The 21,273-nt window shown below is 34.2% G+C and overlaps 10 protein-coding genes and 1 pseudogene across 11 annotated transcripts, besides 1 other annotated feature; 7 read left to right on the top strand and 4 right to left on the bottom strand.

Moving 5' to 3' along the window:
* Window positions 1-719: 719 nt before the first annotated feature.
* TVAGG3_0948210 (vesicle docking involved in exocytosis) lies at window positions 720-2,388 on the top strand (the record flags this gene model as incomplete). Its single annotated transcript, XM_001321378.1, has 1 exon — window positions 721-2,388. One exon carries the CDS (start codon window positions 721-723, stop codon window positions 2,386-2,388), a length of 1,668 nt encoding a protein of 555 aa, XP_001321413.1.
* A 2,644-nt stretch (window positions 2,389-5,032) lies between these two features.
* Window positions 5,033-5,677, top strand: TVAGG3_0948200 (uncharacterized protein; the record flags this gene model as incomplete). Its single annotated transcript, XM_001321379.1, has 1 exon — window positions 5,033-5,677. The coding sequence occupies one exon, from the start codon at window positions 5,033-5,035 to the stop codon at window positions 5,675-5,677; it is 645 nt and encodes a 214-aa protein (XP_001321414.1).
* A 377-nt stretch (window positions 5,678-6,054) lies between these two features.
* Window positions 6,055-7,014, top strand: TVAGG3_0948190 (protein of unknown function, DUF4106 family; the record flags this gene model as incomplete). Its single annotated transcript, XM_051253158.1, has 1 exon — window positions 6,055-7,014. The coding sequence occupies one exon, from the start codon at window positions 6,055-6,057 to the stop codon at window positions 7,012-7,014; it is 960 nt and encodes a 319-aa protein (XP_051078732.1).
* Window positions 7,015-7,679: 665 nt separating this feature from the next.
* Window positions 7,680-21,273: part of a mobile genetic element that runs on past the window's edge.
* Window positions 8,580-9,233, top strand: TVAGG3_0948180 (protein of unknown function, DUF4106 family; the record flags this gene model as incomplete). Its single annotated transcript, XM_051253157.1, has 1 exon — window positions 8,580-9,233. The coding sequence occupies one exon, from the start codon at window positions 8,580-8,582 to the stop codon at window positions 9,231-9,233; it is 654 nt and encodes a 217-aa protein (XP_051078731.1).
* TVAGG3_0948170 (protein of unknown function, DUF4106 family) lies at window positions 9,610-10,146 on the top strand (the record flags this gene model as incomplete). Its single annotated transcript, XM_051253156.1, has 1 exon — window positions 9,610-10,146. One exon carries the CDS (start codon window positions 9,610-9,612, stop codon window positions 10,144-10,146), a length of 537 nt encoding a protein of 178 aa, XP_051078730.1.
* Window positions 11,036-12,219, top strand: TVAGG3_0948160 (annotated as a pseudogene). The gene has a single exon. A coding segment is annotated over exon 1 (1,184 nt).
* Window positions 13,603-14,052, top strand: TVAGG3_0948150 (protein of unknown function, DUF4106 family; the record flags this gene model as incomplete). Its single annotated transcript, XM_051253155.1, has 1 exon — window positions 13,603-14,052. One exon carries the CDS (start codon window positions 13,603-13,605, stop codon window positions 14,050-14,052), a length of 450 nt encoding a protein of 149 aa, XP_051078729.1.
* TVAGG3_0948140 (organellar and viral DNA polymerase type B) lies at window positions 16,268-17,182 on the bottom strand (the record flags this gene model as incomplete). The annotated part of the gene is made up of 1 exon (XM_051253154.1): window positions 16,268-17,182. One exon carries the CDS (start codon window positions 17,180-17,182, stop codon window positions 16,268-16,270), a length of 915 nt encoding a protein of 304 aa, XP_051078728.1.
* On the bottom strand, window positions 17,564-18,424 carry TVAGG3_0948130 (uncharacterized protein; the record flags this gene model as incomplete). Its single annotated transcript, XM_051253153.1, has 1 exon — window positions 17,564-18,424. The coding sequence occupies one exon, from the start codon at window positions 18,422-18,424 to the stop codon at window positions 17,564-17,566; it is 861 nt and encodes a 286-aa protein (XP_051078727.1).
* Window positions 18,461-19,045, bottom strand: TVAGG3_0948120 (His-Me finger endonucleases family; the record flags this gene model as incomplete). The annotated part of the gene is made up of 1 exon (XM_051253152.1): window positions 18,461-19,045. One exon carries the CDS (start codon window positions 19,043-19,045, stop codon window positions 18,461-18,463), a length of 585 nt encoding a protein of 194 aa, XP_051078726.1.
* On the bottom strand, window positions 19,122-21,260 carry TVAGG3_0948110 (DNA/RNA polymerases family; the record flags this gene model as incomplete). Its single annotated transcript, XM_051253151.1, has 1 exon — window positions 19,122-21,260. The coding sequence occupies one exon, from the start codon at window positions 21,258-21,260 to the stop codon at window positions 19,122-19,124; it is 2,139 nt and encodes a 712-aa protein (XP_051078725.1).

Genomic DNA, 21,273 nt, shown 5'->3' with positions numbered 1-21,273 from the left:
AATTCCTGTTATAAATGATTTATGATATGAAGTATTTTAATGATTCCGAATTTGAAACTAATTATTGCTCTCTTGAAAGCCTGCAACAAGTTACAATGCTTCTTGGATACGTATCTCTATAAGTGGCAGACATTAATTTTGGATTAAAATAGCATTTATTCAATATATTATTTGCATTTCATGAAAATGAAATTTTGGAATAGGAAATGATTATTATTGAATGAATATTCAAATTTAAGAGGTGAATGTTCTTAATCATTTAAGATTGTTCATATGATAATCATTAATTTTTTTTCAAAATTACAATTATTTTATAAAATACATTCATTTAGACATGCACGTAAATGGTAATCAATCATGTAAGCCTAATACATATGTTTAAAACCTTTATGCTGAACAAATATATCTAAATTTCAAACAATTGAAACAAAAAATATTGAAATGTTACTTTAGTTCTGGATATATAGCAGCATATAGTTATCCACAACAAATGTATCATTTATTATTAGTTGATTATCATTTATATGCATCATTCATGATCAAATGTGATAATCGCTTTTTAAATTTTGGATGTAATCAAGTTTTATATCGAAAATCGCGCAAATTATCCATCAAACATATTATTTTATCAATGTGAAGACTTAATACAAACAATTGAGATGAAATGTTATCGTGAATTTTAATGTAAACTATTGAAAAACAAATTTTTTTCTACAAAATATGCAGGCAAGTGCAGATATTCGCACATTAGAGCGCAATGTCTTTATCAATGCCATTACAAAGATCAAGAGCGAGAATAAAGGATTCAAATTCATTCTCGTTGTCGATACAATGACATTGCCAGCAATTTCTGCTTTAATCAGCACAACAGAGCTCATTGAGCACAATGTCATTCTGACAGAACTTTACGAGAAGAAGCGTGAACCCTTCCCAATGTATCAAGCTATTTATTTACTTCATCCTTGCGTTGATATCAAACAATTTATTGCTGATTTCAGTGATAAAACACCATTATACGCGGCAGCTCACCTTTTATTCACATACACATGCCTTCCATCAACAATGAGTGCATTAGAATCACATCCTGAAGTTGTCAATCACATTTTAACATTTCTTGATCTCTGGATCCATTATCAGCCTACACAACCAGGTGTTTTCATGGTACCATCACCACGAGCCTACAAATTCCTCTATTCTCCAAACTCTCCCGTTGATTTCAACGCGATCTCCGACGAGATCAACTACGGCCTTATCAGCTTCTTCTTGACCATCAAGGCCATCCCAAGTATCGCCTATCCAAAATCCATGGATAAAATCAAGAGATTCTGCACAAAATTCAACGATCAATTAATGGGCGTTACTCGCGAGCTAGATGATGGCGGACGATCCCTTAACAAGGACAACACCCTTCTTCTCATCATTCCTCGTGGTGCCGACCCAATTACGCCATTACTCCACAGATTCACCTACCAATCCATGATTTACGAGAACTTCCCAGTTGAAAACGACTGTGTCTACCTTAAGGAAGGCGATCCGAACAGCGTTGTCGCACTCAATCCATACGAAGACAAAATCTTCAACGATTACTGCTACAAACACTTCCAGAAGTTCATCGAGATCCGTGATCTCTCATCGCAAGTCACACAGACCCACAAAATCATTACAGATCCAAATATCGACAAAACATCTCAAAAATATGCGGAAGCAATGAAGCGCTACATCAGAGATCAGTCGTATGCTACAACAGTATCCAACCACCTCGACATTTGTATACGTCTGGATGAAGCATTAACTAAGCGTTGCCTTGCAGATATTTCGAAATACGAACAACAGCTTGCCGCCAAGGAGAAAGACGGCTCCAGCTACAAGCCGAACCTTTCCGACCTCCAGGACATCATTATCAAGCAGGGACCAGAGCCAATGGACAAGTTAAGAGCATTGGCCGTTTACCAACTTTCCGGTGGAAAAATTTCTGACACAGAATTGGAGAGGCTTTTAGAGGCAGGATCACTTACAACGGGCAACTGGAAAGATGCGATCTTGAACCTCAAATACCTTGGAGATGCAGCTCCAAGACAATCCTTGAGAGAAGTAAATCCGGTCGAAGAACCATTTGTTACTGACATTTACTACCCTTACGCTGCACAGGCTTGCATGGACGCAATCGATGGAAAACTCGACAAGAAGTGCTTCGAAATTCCAACACACACAGGAAGATACACAAACGTTGTTTTGTTCTTCTTCGGAGGTGTTTCGTTCGCTGAATTAGAGAAGGTAGAGTTGCTCAGACAGAGAATGAAGAGCACAAAGATCTACGTCGGTGCAACAAACACTTTGACGCCAAGACAGTTCTTGGCTCAGACAAGAGGTTTAACTTCAACTCAGTAAAAATTAAACTTATTAATGATTTTTATTTAATATCTCTATTTCAAACAACTCTTTTTATAATGTCTATTTTGTTCAGACAAGATGTTTAACTTCAACTCAGTAAAAATTAAACTTATTAATGATTTTTATTTAATATCTCTATTTCAAACAACTCTTTTTATAATGTATTTTTTGTTTAGACAAGATGTTTGATTTCAACTCAGTAAAAATTAAACTTATTAATGATTTTTATTTAATATCTCTATATCAAACAACTCTTTTTATAATGTCTATTTTGTTCAGACAAGATGTTTAACTTCAACTCAGTAAAAACTAAACTTATTAATGATTTTTATTTAATATCTTTATTTCAAACAACTCTTTTTATAATGTATTTTTTGTTTAGACAAGATGTTTGATTTCAACTCAGTAAAAATTAAACTTATTAATGATTTTTATTTAATATCTCTATATCAAACAACTCTTTTATAATGTCTATTTTGTTCAGACAAGATTTTAACTTCAACTCAGTAAAAATTAAACTTATTAATGATTTTTATTTAATATCTCTATTTCAAACAACTCTTTTTATAATGTATTTTTTGTTTAGACAAGATTTTGATTTCAACTCAGTAAAAATTAAACTTATTAATGATTTTTATTTAATATCTCTATATCAAACAACTCTTTTTATAATGTCTATTTTGTTCAGACAAGATGTTTAACTTCAACTCAGTAAAAACTAAACTTATTAATGATTTTTATTTAATATCTCTATTTCAAACAACTCTTTTTATAATGTATTTTTTGTTTAGACAAGATGTTTGATTTCAACTCAGTAAAAATTAAACTTATTAATGATTTTTATTTAATATCTCTATTTCAAACAACTCTTTTTATAATGTCTATTTTGTTCAGACAAGATGTTTAACTTCAACTCAGTAAAAATTAAACTTATTAATGATTTTTATTTAATATATCTATTTCAAACAACTCTTTTTATAATGTATTTTTTGTTTAGACAAGATGTTTGATTTCAACTCAGTAAAAATTAAACTTATTAATGATTTTTATTTAATATCTCTATATCAAACAACTCTTTTTATAATGTCTATTTTGTTCAGACAAGATGTTTAACTTCAACTCAGTAAAAACTAAACTTATTAATGATTTTATTTAATATATCTATTTCAAACAACTCTTTTATAATGTATTTTTTGTTTAGACAAGATGTTTGATTTCAACTCAGTAAAAATTAAACTTATTAATGATTTTTATTTAATATCTCTATATCAAACAACTCTTTTTATAATGTCTATTTTGTTCAGACAAGATGTTTAACTTCAACTCAGTAAAAATTAAACTTATTAATGATTTTTATTTAATATCTCTATTTCAAACAACTCTTTTTATAATGTATTTTTTGTTTAGACAAGATGTTTGATTTCAACTCAGTAAAAATTAAACTTATTAATGATTTTTATTTAATATCTCTATTTCAAACAACTCTTTTTATAATGTCTATTTTGTTCAGACAAGATGTTTAACTTCAACTCAGTAAAAATTAAACTTATTAATGATTTTTATTTAATATCTCTATATCAAACAACTCTTTTTATAATGTCTATTTTGTTCAGACAAGATGTTTAACTTCAACTCAGTAAAAATTAAACTTATTAATGATTTTTATTTAATATCTCTATTTCAAACAACTCTTTTTATAATGTATTTTTTGTTTAGACAAGATGTTTGATTTCAACTCAGTAAAAATTAAACTTATTAATGATTTTTATTTAATATCTCTATTTCAAACAACTCTTTTTATAATGTCTATTTTGTTCAGACAAGATGTTTAACTTCAACTCAGTAAAAATTAAACTTATTAATGATTTTTATTTAATATCTCTATTTCAAACAACTCTTTTTATAATGTCTATTTTGTTCAGACAAGATGTTTAACTTCAACTCATTAAAAATAAAATTATGATTGATGCTTTCAGTCTAATCTTTTATCGCTGCATATCTTGTATGGGAATATAAAGATCTATCCTTCGTGGTGTGCCCTCGAATTCTAAAACAAGCCTTTTGAAGTCTGACAATCGTTGCATATCATTCATGTATGGTCGATAATATTCAAAATATGTTTCACACTTTTTCTGAGTAGGGTTGTACAAACTGGCACAATTTTGCGGGCCGCCTGCCAGGAGCTGGCACCCGGCCAAAATCAAAAAAGTGGCCAAAAATCGGGCCTCGTGGCGTGGAAAGGGTGGAGCCCGAAGGGCGACATCCTTTCCACGCCACTCGGCCTATGACCACAATTATATAATATGCTCATTATTATTTTTTTCTTTTTCTCTTTTCTTTCTTCTTTTTTTTCTAGTTTAAAAAAAAAAAGGTATTGGGGCTTCCAGGGCTGCGCCCCTCTAGCCCCTGAAGATGTTTAGTATGCAATGAAGTATAAAATGAGGTTTTTTTGGGTGAAGCGGGCTTCCCAGGCACTTCGTGCCTTCTAGCCCTAAAAATTTTTGAAAGTCGTTGCTGTTGACTTTTCGGTAGAGGACTCAAAATAGTAGAACTATGTCCGGACAAGTAAGGGTCTATCGTCGCTACGTCACCAGGTCCCTCGGTCCCTCGGTCCCTCGGTTAAACCAACTTCTCTGAAAAAATGAGACAACATGACATTTTGACAACAGTCCAGGAAGTCTTTACAAAGAAGTCTCAACAAAGTCTTTACAAAGAAGTCTCAACAAAGTCTTTACAAAGAAGTCTCAACAAAGTCTTTACAAAGAAGTCTCAACAAAGTCTTTACAAAGAAGTCTCAACAAAGTCTTTACAAAGAAGTCTCAACAAAGTCTTTACAAAGAAGTCTCAACAAAGTCTTTACAAAGAAGTCTCAACAAAGTCTTTACAAAGAAGTCTCAACAAAGTCTTTACAAAGAAGTCTCAACAAAGTCTTTACAAAGAAGTCTCAACAAAGTCTTTACAAAGAAGTCTCAACAAAGTCTTTACAAAGAAGTCTCAACAAAGTCTTTACAAAGAAGTCTCAACAAAGTCTTTACAAAACATTGACAAAACATTGACAAGAAAGTTCATGACAAAGTCTTTACAAAACATTGACAAAACATTGACAAGAAAGTTCATGACAAAGTCTTTACAAAGAAGTCTCAACAAAGTCTTTACAAAGAAGTCTCAACAAAGTCTTTACAAAGAAGTCTCAACAAAGTCTTTACAAAGAAGTCTCAACAAAGTCTTTACAAAGAAGTCTCAACAAAGTCTTTACAAAGAAGTCTCAACAAAGTCTTTACGATGAAGAACTTTACAAAACATTGACAAGAAAGTTCATGACAAAGTCTTTACAAAGAAGTCTCAACAAAGTCTTTACAAAGAAGTCTCAACAAAGTCTTTACGATGAAGAACTTTACAAAACATTGACAAGAAAGTTCATGACAAAGTCTTTACAAAGAAGTCTCAACAAAGTCTTTACAAAACATTGACAAGAAAGTTCATGACAAAGTCTTTACAAAACATTGACAAGAAAGTTCATGACAAAGTCTTTACGATGAAGAACTTTACAAAGTCTTTACGATGATTTTAGATACGATAAGATAGAATATGAGAGAGGTCCTATAAACCGGAGAAAGTGTCATATAAACATCTGTCAAAAGCCGCTTTTTATCTTCACTTAAAATGCCACGTAAGAATATACGTAAGAGGAAGAGAGCATTGAAACATCCAATAGTAAGACTAACACCACAACAACAGTTGCAACAACAAATGCTGAATGACCCCACTATGTTGCAACAAATGTCAAGCAATCCTATGCTTTTAAACCGAGTCATTGGTGCACAGAGTGGAGGTTTAAGAGCGGCACTTTTAGCGAAAATGGCAGGCTATAACCCTCAAAGTCAAATGAATTTGAGTTCACTCAAAAATCAAATAGCAGATGTCAAAAAGTCAAACATAGACATACAGAAGCAAATATGTGAAAACGAAAAGAAACTAGAATATGACAGACACACAAAGAAACTCAATGAGTTAAAAATAGAGAAAAAGAAGAAAGAAGAACAACTGAAAGAACTAAGTACAGAGGAATATGCGAAAAAAGTGTCAGAAAAAGCAGCAGAAGTAGCAAAAATGGAACAAGATGTCATAAATTTGAAAAACCATACTACTCGATATAAAGTACTGAAAGATGAAGAGATAAAACAAAAAGCCCTGAAGACATATGTGGATAGCGATGAGTATAAAAAAGAAGTTGAAGCAAATGTAAAGGCAGAAAAACTTTTACAGTTGCAGAACCAAACCGTACAGTATGAAAACTTAGCACAAGAAAGTAAAAATAACGACGCGGCTATGCAAAAGGTAATGAAAAGCGTAAAAAATAGAGACGGAACGAAAGAAGAAAGGTTTATGAGTCCGGATGACTTAGATAGGGAACTTGTTGAAAACGGTCTCGGAATATATGAAATGCCATCAGATGAGGTACAAGAAACTCCACAGGAAGAAGTTCAGATACAACCAGACATGGAAGAAATAGTTCAGCAACAACAACTTGAAGCAGAGGGCAAGTTACCAAAAGCGACACCAAAGAAGAAGAGAAGAGTAGAACAAAGTGAAAGTAGTGAAGAAGTCTCAACAAAACATTGACGATGAAGAACTTGACATGATTTCATCGTCAATGAGTGTAAATGACCCAAAAATATATTTTAGGTGAAGAGGTGAGATCTCACCTGTTTTCTCACCTGTTTTTTCACCCCATATATACTACTAACTTTCTTGACAAAAACATAGATGAAGAAGTCTCAACAAAGTCTTTACGATGAAGAACTTGACAAAACATAGACAAGAAAGTTCATGTGAAATTAGATGAAGAAGTCTCAACAAAACATTGACGAAGAAAGTTCATGAGAAATTAGATGACAAAGTCTCAACAAAACATTGACAAGAAAGTTCATGAGAAATTAGATGACAAAGTCTCAACAAAGAAGTCTTTACAAAGAAGTCTCAACAAAGTCTTTACAAAGAAGTCTTTACAAAGAAGTCTTTACAAAGAAGTCTCAACAAAGTCTTTACAAAACATTGACAAGAAAGTTCATGACAAAGTCTTTACGATGAAATTCATGAAAATTCAAGAGGGTGAGAAAAGAGGTGAGAAAACAGGTGAGATCTCACCTCTTCACCTAAAATATATTTTGGGTCATTTACACTCATTGACGATGAAGAACTTGACAACTATTCTATATTTTTACCCATATGAAATGTACGCCGCTCAGAATATAACGCCAACAGTTTTGGATGCTATGAATGGAAATGTTTCCGAATGGTATAACGAATGCGACAATGCCATTAGAAGGTCAGAAATAGTTCCTGGAACTTACGAATATACAACTGCTGTTTCTTATGGAAACGTAGGTGAGTTTGGAGAAGGTTCTTCAACAACAGTAGATATTGCTTGCGACAGGTTTCATATAATTTCTATTGACAACTCTTTCTTATACGTGGAACAAGACATTGAAATAAAACCTTCTGCCAAGTTGTCTGACAAGAAAGGTTGCAATGGAATTTTCTATGTCGGATACCAATATGCTCCAGAAGTTTTCATGGGATATAAGATATATTCTAACTCTGATTTAGTTCAAACAGTAACATGGGCAAACTATGAATGGTTCGCTTTGAGAAACTCAGTACAACCACAAGCTAGAGAACAAACAGACCAGTATGCAACTATTGAGAAAATAAGAAGACTTGACCCCAACGTTCCAGGAGTTTATGTTGACCTTTCTGGACAAACTGCAGCAGCAGTAACCAAAGTAAAATTGAAACTTAGAGTTCCTTTGTCATCTTTCCTCATCTTCAGGTTTTTAAGATACTTGCCAAACTGGGCAGGAAAAATTTCTATCGAACTTACTCCAAGCAAAAATAACTTAGTCATTGCACCAACACAAGACCCATTCACTCTTACAGACGTAAAGGGAACAAATCAAACGTCATTCGCCGAATTTTGCAAAGACAAAGTTGACTTAGACTTTGGTTTCTCAAACCTCAACACTGAAGTAAACTACTACTTCAATGCTGCTGGAACTGCTTGGGACCCAGTTAAGTTCACATGCGAAAAATTTGAATGCAAGAGAATAGAAAGCAGACTTGCAGTCTATATGTTGGACCCAGATATTTCAAATGCTTTAGCTGCCAAATATATTGCAGTTCCACTTATGTTCCCTATACACCAAATATCTGTCAAAGACTTTGCAGGTGAAGTTGGAAACCAAAGTGCTGACCCAGGTGCAAGAACAGATATTGCCTTAACAACTGCAATGAAACATGCAGATACTATGTTTGTACTGTTCAGACGAACTATAAATGACTATTCTTGTTTCTACAACCCCGGTATTAAATATCATATAAACATAGATGGCAAATACTATCCAAGAGAAGAATATTCTACAGTTGAGGATATGAGGTCATACAACTTGACATTAGATGCTATGAACTTTAACAACAACTTCACAACAACCATTAACCCTGAAATGCAAAGTTCTATTATGCCATATGTGAAAGTATGGACTCATGCAGGAGCTCAAAAAACTCAATATACAAATGGAGACCGTTCAAACTTTTGGCTTGGCATTCCATTTGCTGACTCAGAAGACTTTATGGGTGGTATTTCAACTGTTGGTACAGTTCAAATACAATATACTGGTGACAGAGACGGTCCAGATGAATTGAAAGCAAAGAAGTTTACAAAACCAATAGCACTTTTCACGGAAGATGCTCTTTTGAAGATTCGTTCGATGAAACCTGCTGGGGCTCCTCAGATTGGTATAACGACAGCTTCCATCGAGCAGATTTTGGCAGCAGGTCAGTAAGTTGTTCTTGAACTGACTTCTCTCCGTCAAATATTGACAGTACGCCAGTTTTGATATAATATTGTATTAAAAACTTACCTTTAGAAATATCGGTCAGTTTTGTTGTTATATTTTTGTCAACGTCAAGAACTTTCACCATTTCAGTTATACCAACTTTCTTTGCTTTATGAAAATATTTTGGTTCAGCAAAGACTGCTATTCTATAACATTTTCCATTGTTTGTGTAAAGAACTACTCTGTCAATGAACTTGTATTGTTTGTGTGTGTAAACTTTGTTTTGCTTCAATTCGAAGAGATACTCAAATACGTCCATCTTTTTATTCTAAGTAAAATGTCATTTCCGAAAAATAGAAGCGTAAGTGTTTCAAAAGGTTTAATGGCGGTGGCAGATGTGAAGTTAAATTCACCAACTCAAACAAACAGTCAAAGTGTTGTTGTCAATGTCAAAGACAGAGATGTTGAAGTGGGGAAACCATACGAAGACGAAGATGGTATAACAATAGTTCCTGTAAAAGAACAACCAACATATCCTGAAGTTAGCAGAGACTTAAGTTCTGTTGCAGATATTCGAAACGACTACCAACAACTTAAAGACAAACTTAAAACTCAGGAGAAGATTTGTCAAGCTTTGGGTATAATGTTAAACTTGGTTGAGCACAACCCTGTAAAAGTGAACTCATATGTCATCGCACCTCATGAAATTTTGAAAGAACTATTGAAACTTTTGACAGAGGCAGACGATATAAACATCAAAGAAATAGAACCTGACATTGCTTGCTGTGGTGTTTCATATAATGTCATTGACAAGATATATGTTATGAAAGGAGGTGAGACGTTGAACTTAAAATATAGTTTCCCAGACGTCATAAAAATATTTGACGACCACAACATTTCATTAAAATTTACTTGCTAAGTAAATGGCAGAAGACATAGTGGTTTATACTATTACGACTAAAAACCCTGAGTCATATAATTCTATAACAACAAACTTACAAAGTCCTCAAGGACGATATTGTAAACTGACCTTAAACACAATGACGACTAAAGCCTGTTTTGCTCTTTTGACACCAGAAGATTTTATTGTTGTGAATGGTAAAAAATACTCCTTTGAAGATACTTACTCAGATATACCACCAACAGGTTTTGTTGACTTATTTAATACTTTAAGGACGGATGTAACATGTGCTGCAACTAGAGCAGGTTTCATTATGTTTGGATGTCCGACTGAGTTTAGTATAAACGATATGAGCTATAATACAAAACTTATATCTGGTTTTTACTACCAACAGTTTCCTATAACAGGAAAAGGTGTCATACAAGGAATGTCTATTCCATTGACTTTAAGTACACCTATTTTATATATTGTTTCAAACTTAGGTTCAAAGTGCTATTCGAATGTCGACAGAAACTACTATGACCAAAGATACTCATGCGTATAAACAACACTTTCTCTGCTGGTTTGCCTATTGTTCATTCGAATGCAGAGTTTTCAGCTTTAGTGAACTCAAACACTTTGGCAAACATAAACTTAACCTTAGTTGACGCAAACTTTGTTCCTGTAAAACTTTTATGTCCTATGTATTTGTCAATGACGGCAGAAAGTTTCGAATTGGAAGATGCAACTGGTGAAAGTATTGTACTACAAGAACAACTTCAACAACAAATAGCTCAAGAACAACAAATGCAACAAATGGAACAAATGCAACAAATAGCTCAAGAATAAAAAAATATTTTTTTTTATTTTTATAAAAATGTACAGAATAGACGTTTCAGATTTTTATGACTTCCAAGCGTTCAGAAATATGTGTCCATTTCGAGACTATAACAAAGCAGTCGAGAATTTGAAACGTTTAGTCATTTATGTCGACTCTGCCCCAGAATGTTATGTCATGAAAGAATGGGATGTTGTCTTTAACAAACCAAGAGCGACAATAGTTTCAGAACAAGAATGTAACAGAAACTTAAGAAAATAAAAGTCGTACAAGTTGGTATGAAGATGTTAGATGCTTGGGATATCTTATTGTCAAAGTTAGAAGATTTTTCAGTTCGTGGTATAAAGTTTTATACACCATCTCCAAACTTCTATTCTATCTTCACTGGATATAAATACGAACAAGTAGAATGGAAAGAAAATGTTATAGAAGCTTGGTTAGACCATGTCAAAGAAATTATATGCAATGGAAACGAAAGAGTCTATGAGTATATCTTATGTTGGTTTGCAAACATCTTACAACATCCAAGTGCTAAAAATGAAACTGCTCTCATCATAATTGGAAAACAAGGAACAGGTAAGAACACTTTCTTTACAGATATCTTATGCAAACTGTTAGAGGGCTATTCGAATCCGAATATGACAAACTTAGAAAACATCTGCGGTAAATTTAACTCTTCAATAGAGAATATGAAACTTATAGTATGTAACGAACTTCAAAGTATAGATACAACAAAGGTTTTAAACTCAGATGCTTTGAAGAGTCTTATAACAGACAAAGTTGGAGTTGTTGAAAGAAAGTATAGAGACCAAAGAGTTTGCGAAAATGTTGCAAACTTCGTCATGGTTTCAAACAACGCCGTTCCGATGAAGTTAGAAAGTTCTGACAGAAGATATGTAGTTGTCAGAACGTCAGAAGCTCATATGCAAGATACAGAATATTTTGACGACTTAGCAGAAACTTTGACACCTAACTTTTACAACCACTTGTTCTCATATTTCATGACATTAGATATTTCTAAGTTCAATCCAAGACAAATTCCACATACCGAAGAGAGACAAACATTGTTAGAAGCAAACAAGAGTGTATATGAACTGTTTATAGATGAAACTGACTTTGAGTGTTTAGATGAAAGGTCATTGTACGATTCGTATAAACAGTATTGTCAAGAGTATGGTTATATGGCAGCGTCTAAACGAACATTCTTGGCAAATGTCAAAAGTCTTTTAGACGTACAGAATGGTGTATATACAAAGAAAAATTTTTCTGAGTAAATTTTAAAAAAAAATATTTTTTATCCGATAGAAAAGATGACGAAATTCATCTCAGTCAACAAGTACATGTCAGGACTTAAAGAAGAACTAGACCCATTCACATATTTGAATGTTTACTTCTACCATTTTGAAAAGTCTACATTTGACAAAGTTTGGAACATCGAACCAGTTAAGTTTGCTATTGTGACTAAAAATGGTGCGAAATTTGAAGACTTAGACATAGAAGGTTTGTTAACAGTCAAAGAAAGTTTTGACAGAAGGTTTTCAAACCTTAAAGAAGGCAAAGCATACAAACTTGTTATACCTTATGAACCAAAGAAAGCAGACGACTATGAATATTATGAGTCTAAGATAGTTGAAGTTCAAGGTAAATTGGGTAAAAAGATTTTAGAGTCTAAGCCAGTGTTTGCCTCCTAAAGAGGAAGAGAACATTGACATTGACCCAGAAAATGTTCTAAAAATAAAATTTTATTTTTACATGTCATATCTCCCCTTCTCTGGCTCTGGTTCTTTCTTCTCTTCTTCTACTTTCTTTTCTTTCTTCTCTCTCTTCTTCTTTTCTGGTGGAGTTATGTCAAACTTCTCAGAACCATATTTTTGTAAAAGTGCTTTGTCATTTAATAGCTCTTCTATTCTGTTTTCTATTTCATCTTCAAGAACAGCGCATGTGTCTTCTTTGCATTCTAAGAAGTTTTGTTGGACTTCATCTCTCCAAGAGGCGTCATCTCTGTCAACAAGTCTGTCATTGACAAATTTTAAGACTTCTCTGCTTAAGGTTTTATGGTTCTTGTCATATTCCCAGAAACAGAACTTTAGAACAAATTCCCCTTTTCTTGTTTACACTGTAAGATTTTATGGTCGACAGATGTTTTGCTGTCGAAAAGCTTGTCTCGAATATAGATAGCGAAATCGCTAACATTTTCTAAAAGATAAAAATTTCAATTTTTCTAAAAATATGTTAGAAAAAAAGTTTGCTGACATTGACAAAAAATTTGAGAATTTTTAAATAAGAACAAGAGGAAGTTGGAAAATGCTCAGATAAAACCCATACATGACAAGTTCTTATGCTCAGAATTTGTATGGTATAACAGGTCTAATTGCACCGCCTGGGTCGGGTAAGACTTTCACTTATCTTAAAATGGCTGCACAACAACAAGAACTAGATGAGAAGAACCCATTCTATGAGTTAGTAGTCATTTGTAGTACTTCTGGTCAATTTGACCAAACCGTAAATTCGTTCAAAGATATTATAAAAAAGTCTAAGTTAGTATGTATAAAAGACTCTGAGTTGTTAGATTGGATAAAGAAGTACCAAAGAAGAGTTTTGAAGTACAATGCTATAAATGAGTATATAAATTCTAAGTTTAAAGACCCAAATGAGAAATGCAGAGAATATTAGAGAAGAAACACTTCAGAAACAAACAGAAAGAGATAGAATACATTTCGAAGAAATTGCAATCTTACGATTGGAAGACTTACCCTCACAGATGTCTTCTTATCTTAGATGATTTCGCCTCTCATCCTTTGTTAAAGAACAGAGAACAAGACATGTGTCGAATTCTTAAGAAGCTCAGACACTTTAACATCTCAGTTGTCATTTGTGTACAGACAGCAAAGAGTTTAAGTAAGGATGTAAAGAGAATACTTACTGACATTGTACTTTTCCCCGGATTGTCCGAAGACGATTTCATGGAACTTATGAAAGAGTCCATGGCAGGTAAGTTTGACAGACATGAACTATGGGAGAAGTACAAAGTCATACAAGACCCTCATACTTCTTTCAGAATTCACATCTACGCGAACAAAGTTCAAATTGTAAAAAGTCAAGCGTAAAAATGTAAGTGTTTGAGTCTTAGTCTGCTTCTTTGAAGTTGTCAAAATACTCTGTTATTTTCCTGTCGGAAAGAAAAACTTTTCCTGTCGGAAGGAAGGACTTTTCCTGTTGGAAGGAAGAACTCTTCCTGTCGGAAAGAAAAACTTTTCCTGTCGGAAAGAAAAACTTTTCCTGTCGGAAGGAAAAACTTTTTCTGAAGGTCGGCCAAAAAGTTCTCAATTTTCGAAAATTTGAATGGTTTACGGACGGACAACAGAAAAAATTTTTCCTGTCGGAAAGAAAAACTTTTCCTGTCGGAAGGAAGGACTTTTCCTGTCGGAAGGAAGGACTTTTCCTGTCGGAAAGAAAAACTTTTCCTGTCGGAAGGAAGGACTTTTCCTGTCGGAAGGAAGGACTTTTCCTGTCGGAAGGAAGGACTCGGAATGCCAGAAGGAAGGACTCGGAATGCCAGAAGGACTCGGACAAGACAATTTACCTTATAGAGCTACCTGAGCCATCTTTGGTGTCAAGCTTGAAAAATAAACGCTTTACATGTATTTTTCAGCAACTTCGTCAAATAATTTTATAGCACTATCTATCTCATCTACTTCAAACGTTTCTTTACCTTTCGTGGGAGCACCATACCTTTTCTCAAAAACTTCAAGCAGTTCTGTTTCAGCAGCTCTCATATCATTTACAAACACAACCTTAACTCTATTGACTGTACTGTCATATCTTTTAGTTATATTATATGTTCTTCCTATCTTATATCTCTTTGTATTGAAGTCCTTCGGTTTCTGAACGATGTAAAGTAAGCCTTCACTGCAACGTTCCGTATCGAATGAACCATATGTTATGAAATTATATCCAACAACTGGGTCTAACCATAACAAAACTACTGGTATAAGACTTTTGTCTATAAGATATGCTGTAGTTCCATAAAATCTTACTGATATCAAAAGCTCAGGATTTCTTGTCAAAATTTTCTGAGTTGAAGCATTTCTAACCCAGTCCTTTGCTCTCTTTCCAGATAGTGTTAAAATGTCTGACAAAGAATATTTTTTGTATTTCTTTGAGTATCTTACGTTTAAATCACCTATTCTAACCACCTTGGTCTCATTGTCTATCTTTTTAACTGTTTCAAACTCAGTGCTTGTCATTTCCTGTCTTTACATACAAAATAAAAAAATATTTTAAAAAAACTAGCGTTAATTTTATTTTTTCTATCTTGTATAAAAGATATGATTTCAGGGAGTTTTTTTACGATTTTCATGAGTTTTAGGCGACCCCGGAAAAAGTCGGGGTCGCATTTTTTCACGATTTTCATGTGTTTTTTTACGATTTTCATGAGTTTTAGGCGACTACGGTTTTTAACGTACTCGCATTTTTTCACGATTTTCATGAGTTTTAGGCGACCCCGAAAAAAACCGGGGTCGCAATTTTTTACGATTTTCGTACGGAATCTCTATCCTCGGTTTTTCGAGGGTAGCATTTTTTCACGATTTTCATGTGTTTTTTTCACGATTTTCGTACGGAATCTCGACCCGCGGTTTTCCACCGGTCGCAAATTCTTGCGATTTTCGTACGGAATCTCGTTCCTCGGTTTTCCGAGGGTCGCAAACATATGAGGAAATTCATGAAATTTGGTCATTTTTTCACGATTTCAGGGATTTTTTTTATGAAGAGTAAAAGTTCACTTCGTCAAAAAAATACAGTTATATCATGAAATTTGGTCATTTTTTCACGATTTTCATGTGTTTTATGCAAGGCCGAAAAAAGTCGGGGTAGCAAACATATGAGGAAATTCATGAAATTTGGTCATTTTTTTCAGCAAAAATATTTTTTAGGTGGAACCAGGTCCCTCGGTCCCTCGGTCCCTCGGTTAAACGAACTTCTCTGAAAAAGTGTGACAACATGATATTTTGACAACAACACAGGAAATATACTTCATCGTATATGTTTTGTCATGAATTTCATCGTCAATGAGTGTAAATGACCCAAAATATATTTTAGGTGAAGTGGTGAGATCTCACCTGTTTTCTCACCTCTTTTCTCACCTCTTGAATTTTGTATAAAAGATATGATTTCAGGGATTTTTTTACGAAGTGTCAAAGTTCTCTTCGTCAAAAAAATACAGTTATATCATGAAATTTGGTCATTTTACTCAGCAAAAATATATTTTAGGTGAAGAGGTGAGATCTCACCTGTTTTCTCACCTCTTTTCTCACCTCTTTTTCACAAGCGTTTTACATGAATTGTACGATGTATATTTGAAATTCTAAACAGTTTTGTAGCTTCTATTTCTTCTGTCAGTATGTCAAAAGTTTTAACTATGCCGAATGTTTCTTTATATTTCTTCTTGACATCAGATAGAAGGAAATCGTCAGCTGTTGGATAGTTTTTGTTCAGAAATGTCAACATGTCCATTTTATCTTCTGCTGGTTTCTCTGCTTCTTTCTTTAAATCTGCATAGTCGTTTCGCATACGTTCTATCTCTTTGACGGAGTAGTTATATTTCCTCATTGCTGCTTTACATTTAGAACATTGTGGGTTCATTTTAGCATTGTACATTGAAATAAAACCTGCAAGTATGACTAAGGCGTCAATGGTTTTCTTTAACTCAAAAGTTGCTGGTTTTATCTGTTCGTTCCATACTTTACCTCTTTTATCTTTATCTCTTATCTGCCATACACATTTTGCAACTAACGAAACAAAGTTGTCGTAGGTCTTAAATTCTTCAGATTTGTATATGTCAGAGATGTTCTTATATAACATATCGCAATCTTTGTCCATAACTTTGTGGTTGCAATGAAATCCAAGAAACTCATAGTTTACCTTACGTATGAACTTCTTGGTTTCTACTGAGTCAGTTGCTTTGACTTCTATTTCATCGAATTCAGGAATTGTAAGCTTTTGTTGTTGTATTTCAGGAAGTTTAGGTAGATGTTCAATAATATCCTGCATTTCATAAAGATATTGTTCATTTGTTTCATCTTTCGCACTACAGTCTAAATCTCCTTGGAGAAGTTCTTGCTTTATCTTCTGGATTTCTGTTTCGAAAGTATATGAAGAAGGAATGAAGCTTTTCATCTCTACTAACATTGAAGTTGGATTCATGACTAACGAGTTTGGTGAAGTTGTTGCTAACATGTTCTTACAATAAAAATAAAAAAAATATTTTATAAAAAACTAACTTTTTTTATTTCGGGAAAATTCATGAAAATTCAACGGGTGAGAAAAGAGGTGAAAAAAGAGGTGAGATCTCACCACTTCACCTAAAATATATTTTTGCCGACAAAAATGAGTTTTGGTTGAAAAAACAGGTGGAGCCAAAAGTGGCTTAACCTCAAAACAAGCATTTCGTGAAGAATATACCACCCCGCGGAATTCCGCGGGGTGCTTTTTATACAAAACATTGACGAAGAAATCTATTTCCTGTGTTGTTGTCAAAATGTCATGTTGTCACACTTTTTCAGAGAAGTTAAAATGACCGAGGGACCGAGGGACCTGGTGAGATCTAAAATATATTTTTCAATACTTTTTCAGCACTTTTCCGTAGTTGTATATGAAAGACAATTCGAGATAAAAGTCATAGTACAAAGGTATAATATGCTGCACACCGTTTGTTGTGAACCAGACTTGAAAGTCAGAGAAACTGTTACTAGGTGGTTCGTAGAATTTAGAAGCAAAGTCATAAAAGTCCTTACCGATACAAAGAAAACTGTTGTTGCTTGAACTGAAACTTGCATGACACATGACATTTTGAGGGTCAAACACGTTTTTATAAACTGTCAAATCTGCTGGTGGAAGTACAAATTTAAATGGACCATCTGGTGGTAATGGTTCGTTCTGGTTTAGTAACCGAAGAAATTGTGCCCAAGAACGTCTGTCCACCCCCCAATATAAAAACTCTGTATCTCTTGGAGGGTTAATTTCAATCTTTTGAAATGAAACGGTGGAGTTCATCTTGTCGTATTCTAGCTTCAGATAGTATGTTCCATTTAGTAAAGAGTGGTATTTTTCTTGAAATTCCCAGTAGTATTTGTTTATTTGAGTTTGAAAGTCATTTAGAGTTTTTTCAAGACTTTCGTCTGAACGAATTGTAAAGATTTTCATTTCGTCAAATTTTTCTATTAGACCATCAGAACCTTTATACTGACCGTGAAAATATACTGCGAACATAAACGCGTTAGTTCTATTTGAAAACAAAACTCTTCTAAATCCTATTGCCTTTGCATCTGAAGGACTTTGAAGCCAACGAATTGGATAGTCAAACCTGTAAGCTCCGGATGAAATTTCTTCATCTGAAATATTCCTACCAGCGTTTGTAAAGATATAGTCTAACGGTTTTGTATCTGCTACTTTTGTTCTTTGTTTTTCAACCTGAAGCATTTTATATATGTAAAAATATACTGTTTTAAAAACGTTTTAAAATGGTATGCCATATAGCTTCTTGAATTTGTTAAGAAGTATTTGAACGTATTTTCCATCTGTATCTCTAGCGTTTACATAAGCATAGCCATCCTTAGTAAAATATACTTGTAATTTCCTATAGTTTACGCCGGTATAAAAGTAGAAAGAGTCTTGTTCTTCGCTATAGTAGTAAAACTCAAACGTATGCTTGCCATAGTCTGTAATTTCAATTGTTTCATCTTCTAGTTCGTCGACAAATTCGAATACAATATCTCCAATTTTGCCTTTGTTCTTACTGTTTTCAGAACGAGTGACCCAACGCAAGTTTTCAAGTCTATTGTCATTTCTTATACGGTTTATATGGTCTACAAAAGGTAAATTGTTAGGGTTCGGTATAAAATGAGTTGCAATGACAACATGTTTAAGATAGTTTTTTCCACCCATCCTCATAGTAGTATATCCGTCATTTCGCTCACATTCGCTTAAAACTCTTTTTGTCTTTTTGTTTCTGACTTCAAATGACTCACAACAGTGAATTTCATATTTCTCATCTAACAAACAAGTTTCCCAACGGTCTTCTCCAACAAACTCAGCGTACATTTCAAATAAAATAAAAAAAATATTTTTTTGAAAAAATGTTTTATTTCATGCAATGTTTTTTATTTCATGCAATGTTTTATTTCATGCAATGTTTTATTTCTGTGCCGTCTTCAAGTACGGCCCAGTACTTACGCTTGGAGAGAACATGAACTTCGGAAAATACCTTGTCTAGCTTAAAAAAGCCCATCTTTTCACCGACCATTCCCATTTCAATGAGTTTGTTGTATCCTTCTTCGTTCGTCATGAGTGCGTCAATGTTCTCGTAGTATACCTTCACTTTGGATTTAACTTCCGAGAAGAATTTGTTGTAGTTGTCAAGGACTGCCTTTGCGAACTGAGGGTAAGACCAATGTTCGACAATAGGTTTTAATGTGGTTACTGAGCCACCTTGACCTTCGGTGAACTCGTACTTCAAAACAAAAGGGGAGAACCTTTCAACAAAGTTGTCGACCTTCTCATAGTGTTTACTCTTCATCTTTTGAGGTTTTTTAATGGAATACCCCCATGTCGAATTCATAAGCAATTTGAGTGTCATTGCAAGTTTGGGGTTTGAAGCTTTCCTAATATCATAGAGTTGTTGTATGACCTTTCCAACTGTATAGTTCCTTCCCGGGAACTCACCATTTTCGTTTGGAATTCCAGTCGGGATATATTGGACGAACCTCATGTACGCAGCGTTAAGGTCGACATAGTATATTTTTTCGTATGAGTCGAACTTGTCGCAACCAATCGGCCCAGTTCGTGGAAATTCAAGTGAGTCTCTTATCTTTTGAGAAACCTCGCCTGTTATCTCATAAACATCGTCAAAGCAACCTGTTTCATATAAAATTTTCTGACCTAACTCAGATGCTCTCCAATACAATTTGACGTCGACTGGATGCCTCAATGGAAGTTTGTTTATAGCATCTTGAAGTTCTTGCAACCTCATTGGAAGTTCTTCTGGTTCAGGTTGGTATCCGAACAATCCAACCCCTTTTGGAATTGTGTACTTCTTTTGTGCTAGAACTTTGTCTGGAACAACTTTTGGTCTTGCTAACAATGAAAAGTTTGTTTCGTCTTTTGGTACAAAAGTTTCTGTCAGCTTGTCATCTGGAATTGGTTCCAACAAACCTTTCTCGAAAAGAATGTTAACAGCTCTGACAATGTTGCACTTACCTTTTCCGAACAATGGGTTTGTAAGACTTTCGTTCAACATGAAGTGGTTGTGGACAAGTACAATCTTCAACCATGGCAATTTGAAGTCAACAACATAGTCGTCATGTGAAGAACCTTTCTCAGTCGGAATGTTGACTCGGATATTGACATTTGCCAACGGTGCAACTTTTGCCAATTGACTTCTAAGAATGTACCTTGTTTTCACACATGACTCAAGATACTTCATCTTCTCATCTGTAACAAGACCAGAGTTCCTGAGACATGTAAGAATACAAGGTTCATTGACAATTTTTTCAATTGAATTGTAAATTCCATACCTTGTCAGGTTAATGTCAGACTTATTTCTGAACGGGAAGTATCCAGCATGTTGTCTGACTGCTTGAGGGTTAGGTTGATACCATTCGAACTTCACGCTTGCAATTCCTTCAATTGCATTCAAAATGTCTGAGTCGGAGTCAACCATTTGTTCTCTCTTTGTAGTCTTGAAAGCGTCAAGAAGTTGTGCGGCTGTTGTGACATTGCCATGTGCATAGTATATATGACCATCTAAATCTGTTACGGTTAGTCTGAGATTGTATCCTTTCTTATTTCCGTCTTGTATGGCAGCAAGTACACCCATGAAGCCTTCTTTGTTCTTTCCTTCGTCAAAGTTAACTGTAAAGGTTCGACCAGAAGTAATTTTACTTCTAACTTCACGATACTTCTCATATGCATATCTTGTTCTTTCCATGGGAGCATGTGCATCCTCTGCACTACCTTTTTTCCTTCTCAAGGGATGCAATTGTTCGTCATGTTTCCAGTAGAATCTGGCAAAGCCGTCGTGTCCTTCAACTTGCGGTTCATTAACATTGAAAGGCATGTCCATAAGACGTTCTTCTTCTAACCTCTCTAATCTGTTTGGATAATTTGCGCGTGCTGTTTCCAGGTCCATTTCATAGCGAAGACCGGACAGTTTGTCATAGACTTTTATTGGCTTTCCCTTCCTATATTTAAACTTCTTTGAAACTCTCCAACCATATCTTTCTAACTCTGCTTTTACTCTAGCAGACCTTCTATCCATTCTATACGGGGGC

This window comes from Trichomonas vaginalis, chromosome I, assembly GCF_026262505.1.
Source record: "Trichomonas vaginalis G3 chromosome I, whole genome shotgun sequence".
Lineage (NCBI taxonomy): Eukaryota > Parabasalia > Trichomonadida > Trichomonadidae > Trichomonas > Trichomonas vaginalis.
The sequence above is the reverse complement of the archived record's forward strand: the minus strand, read 5'-3'. Positions and strand labels throughout refer to the sequence as shown.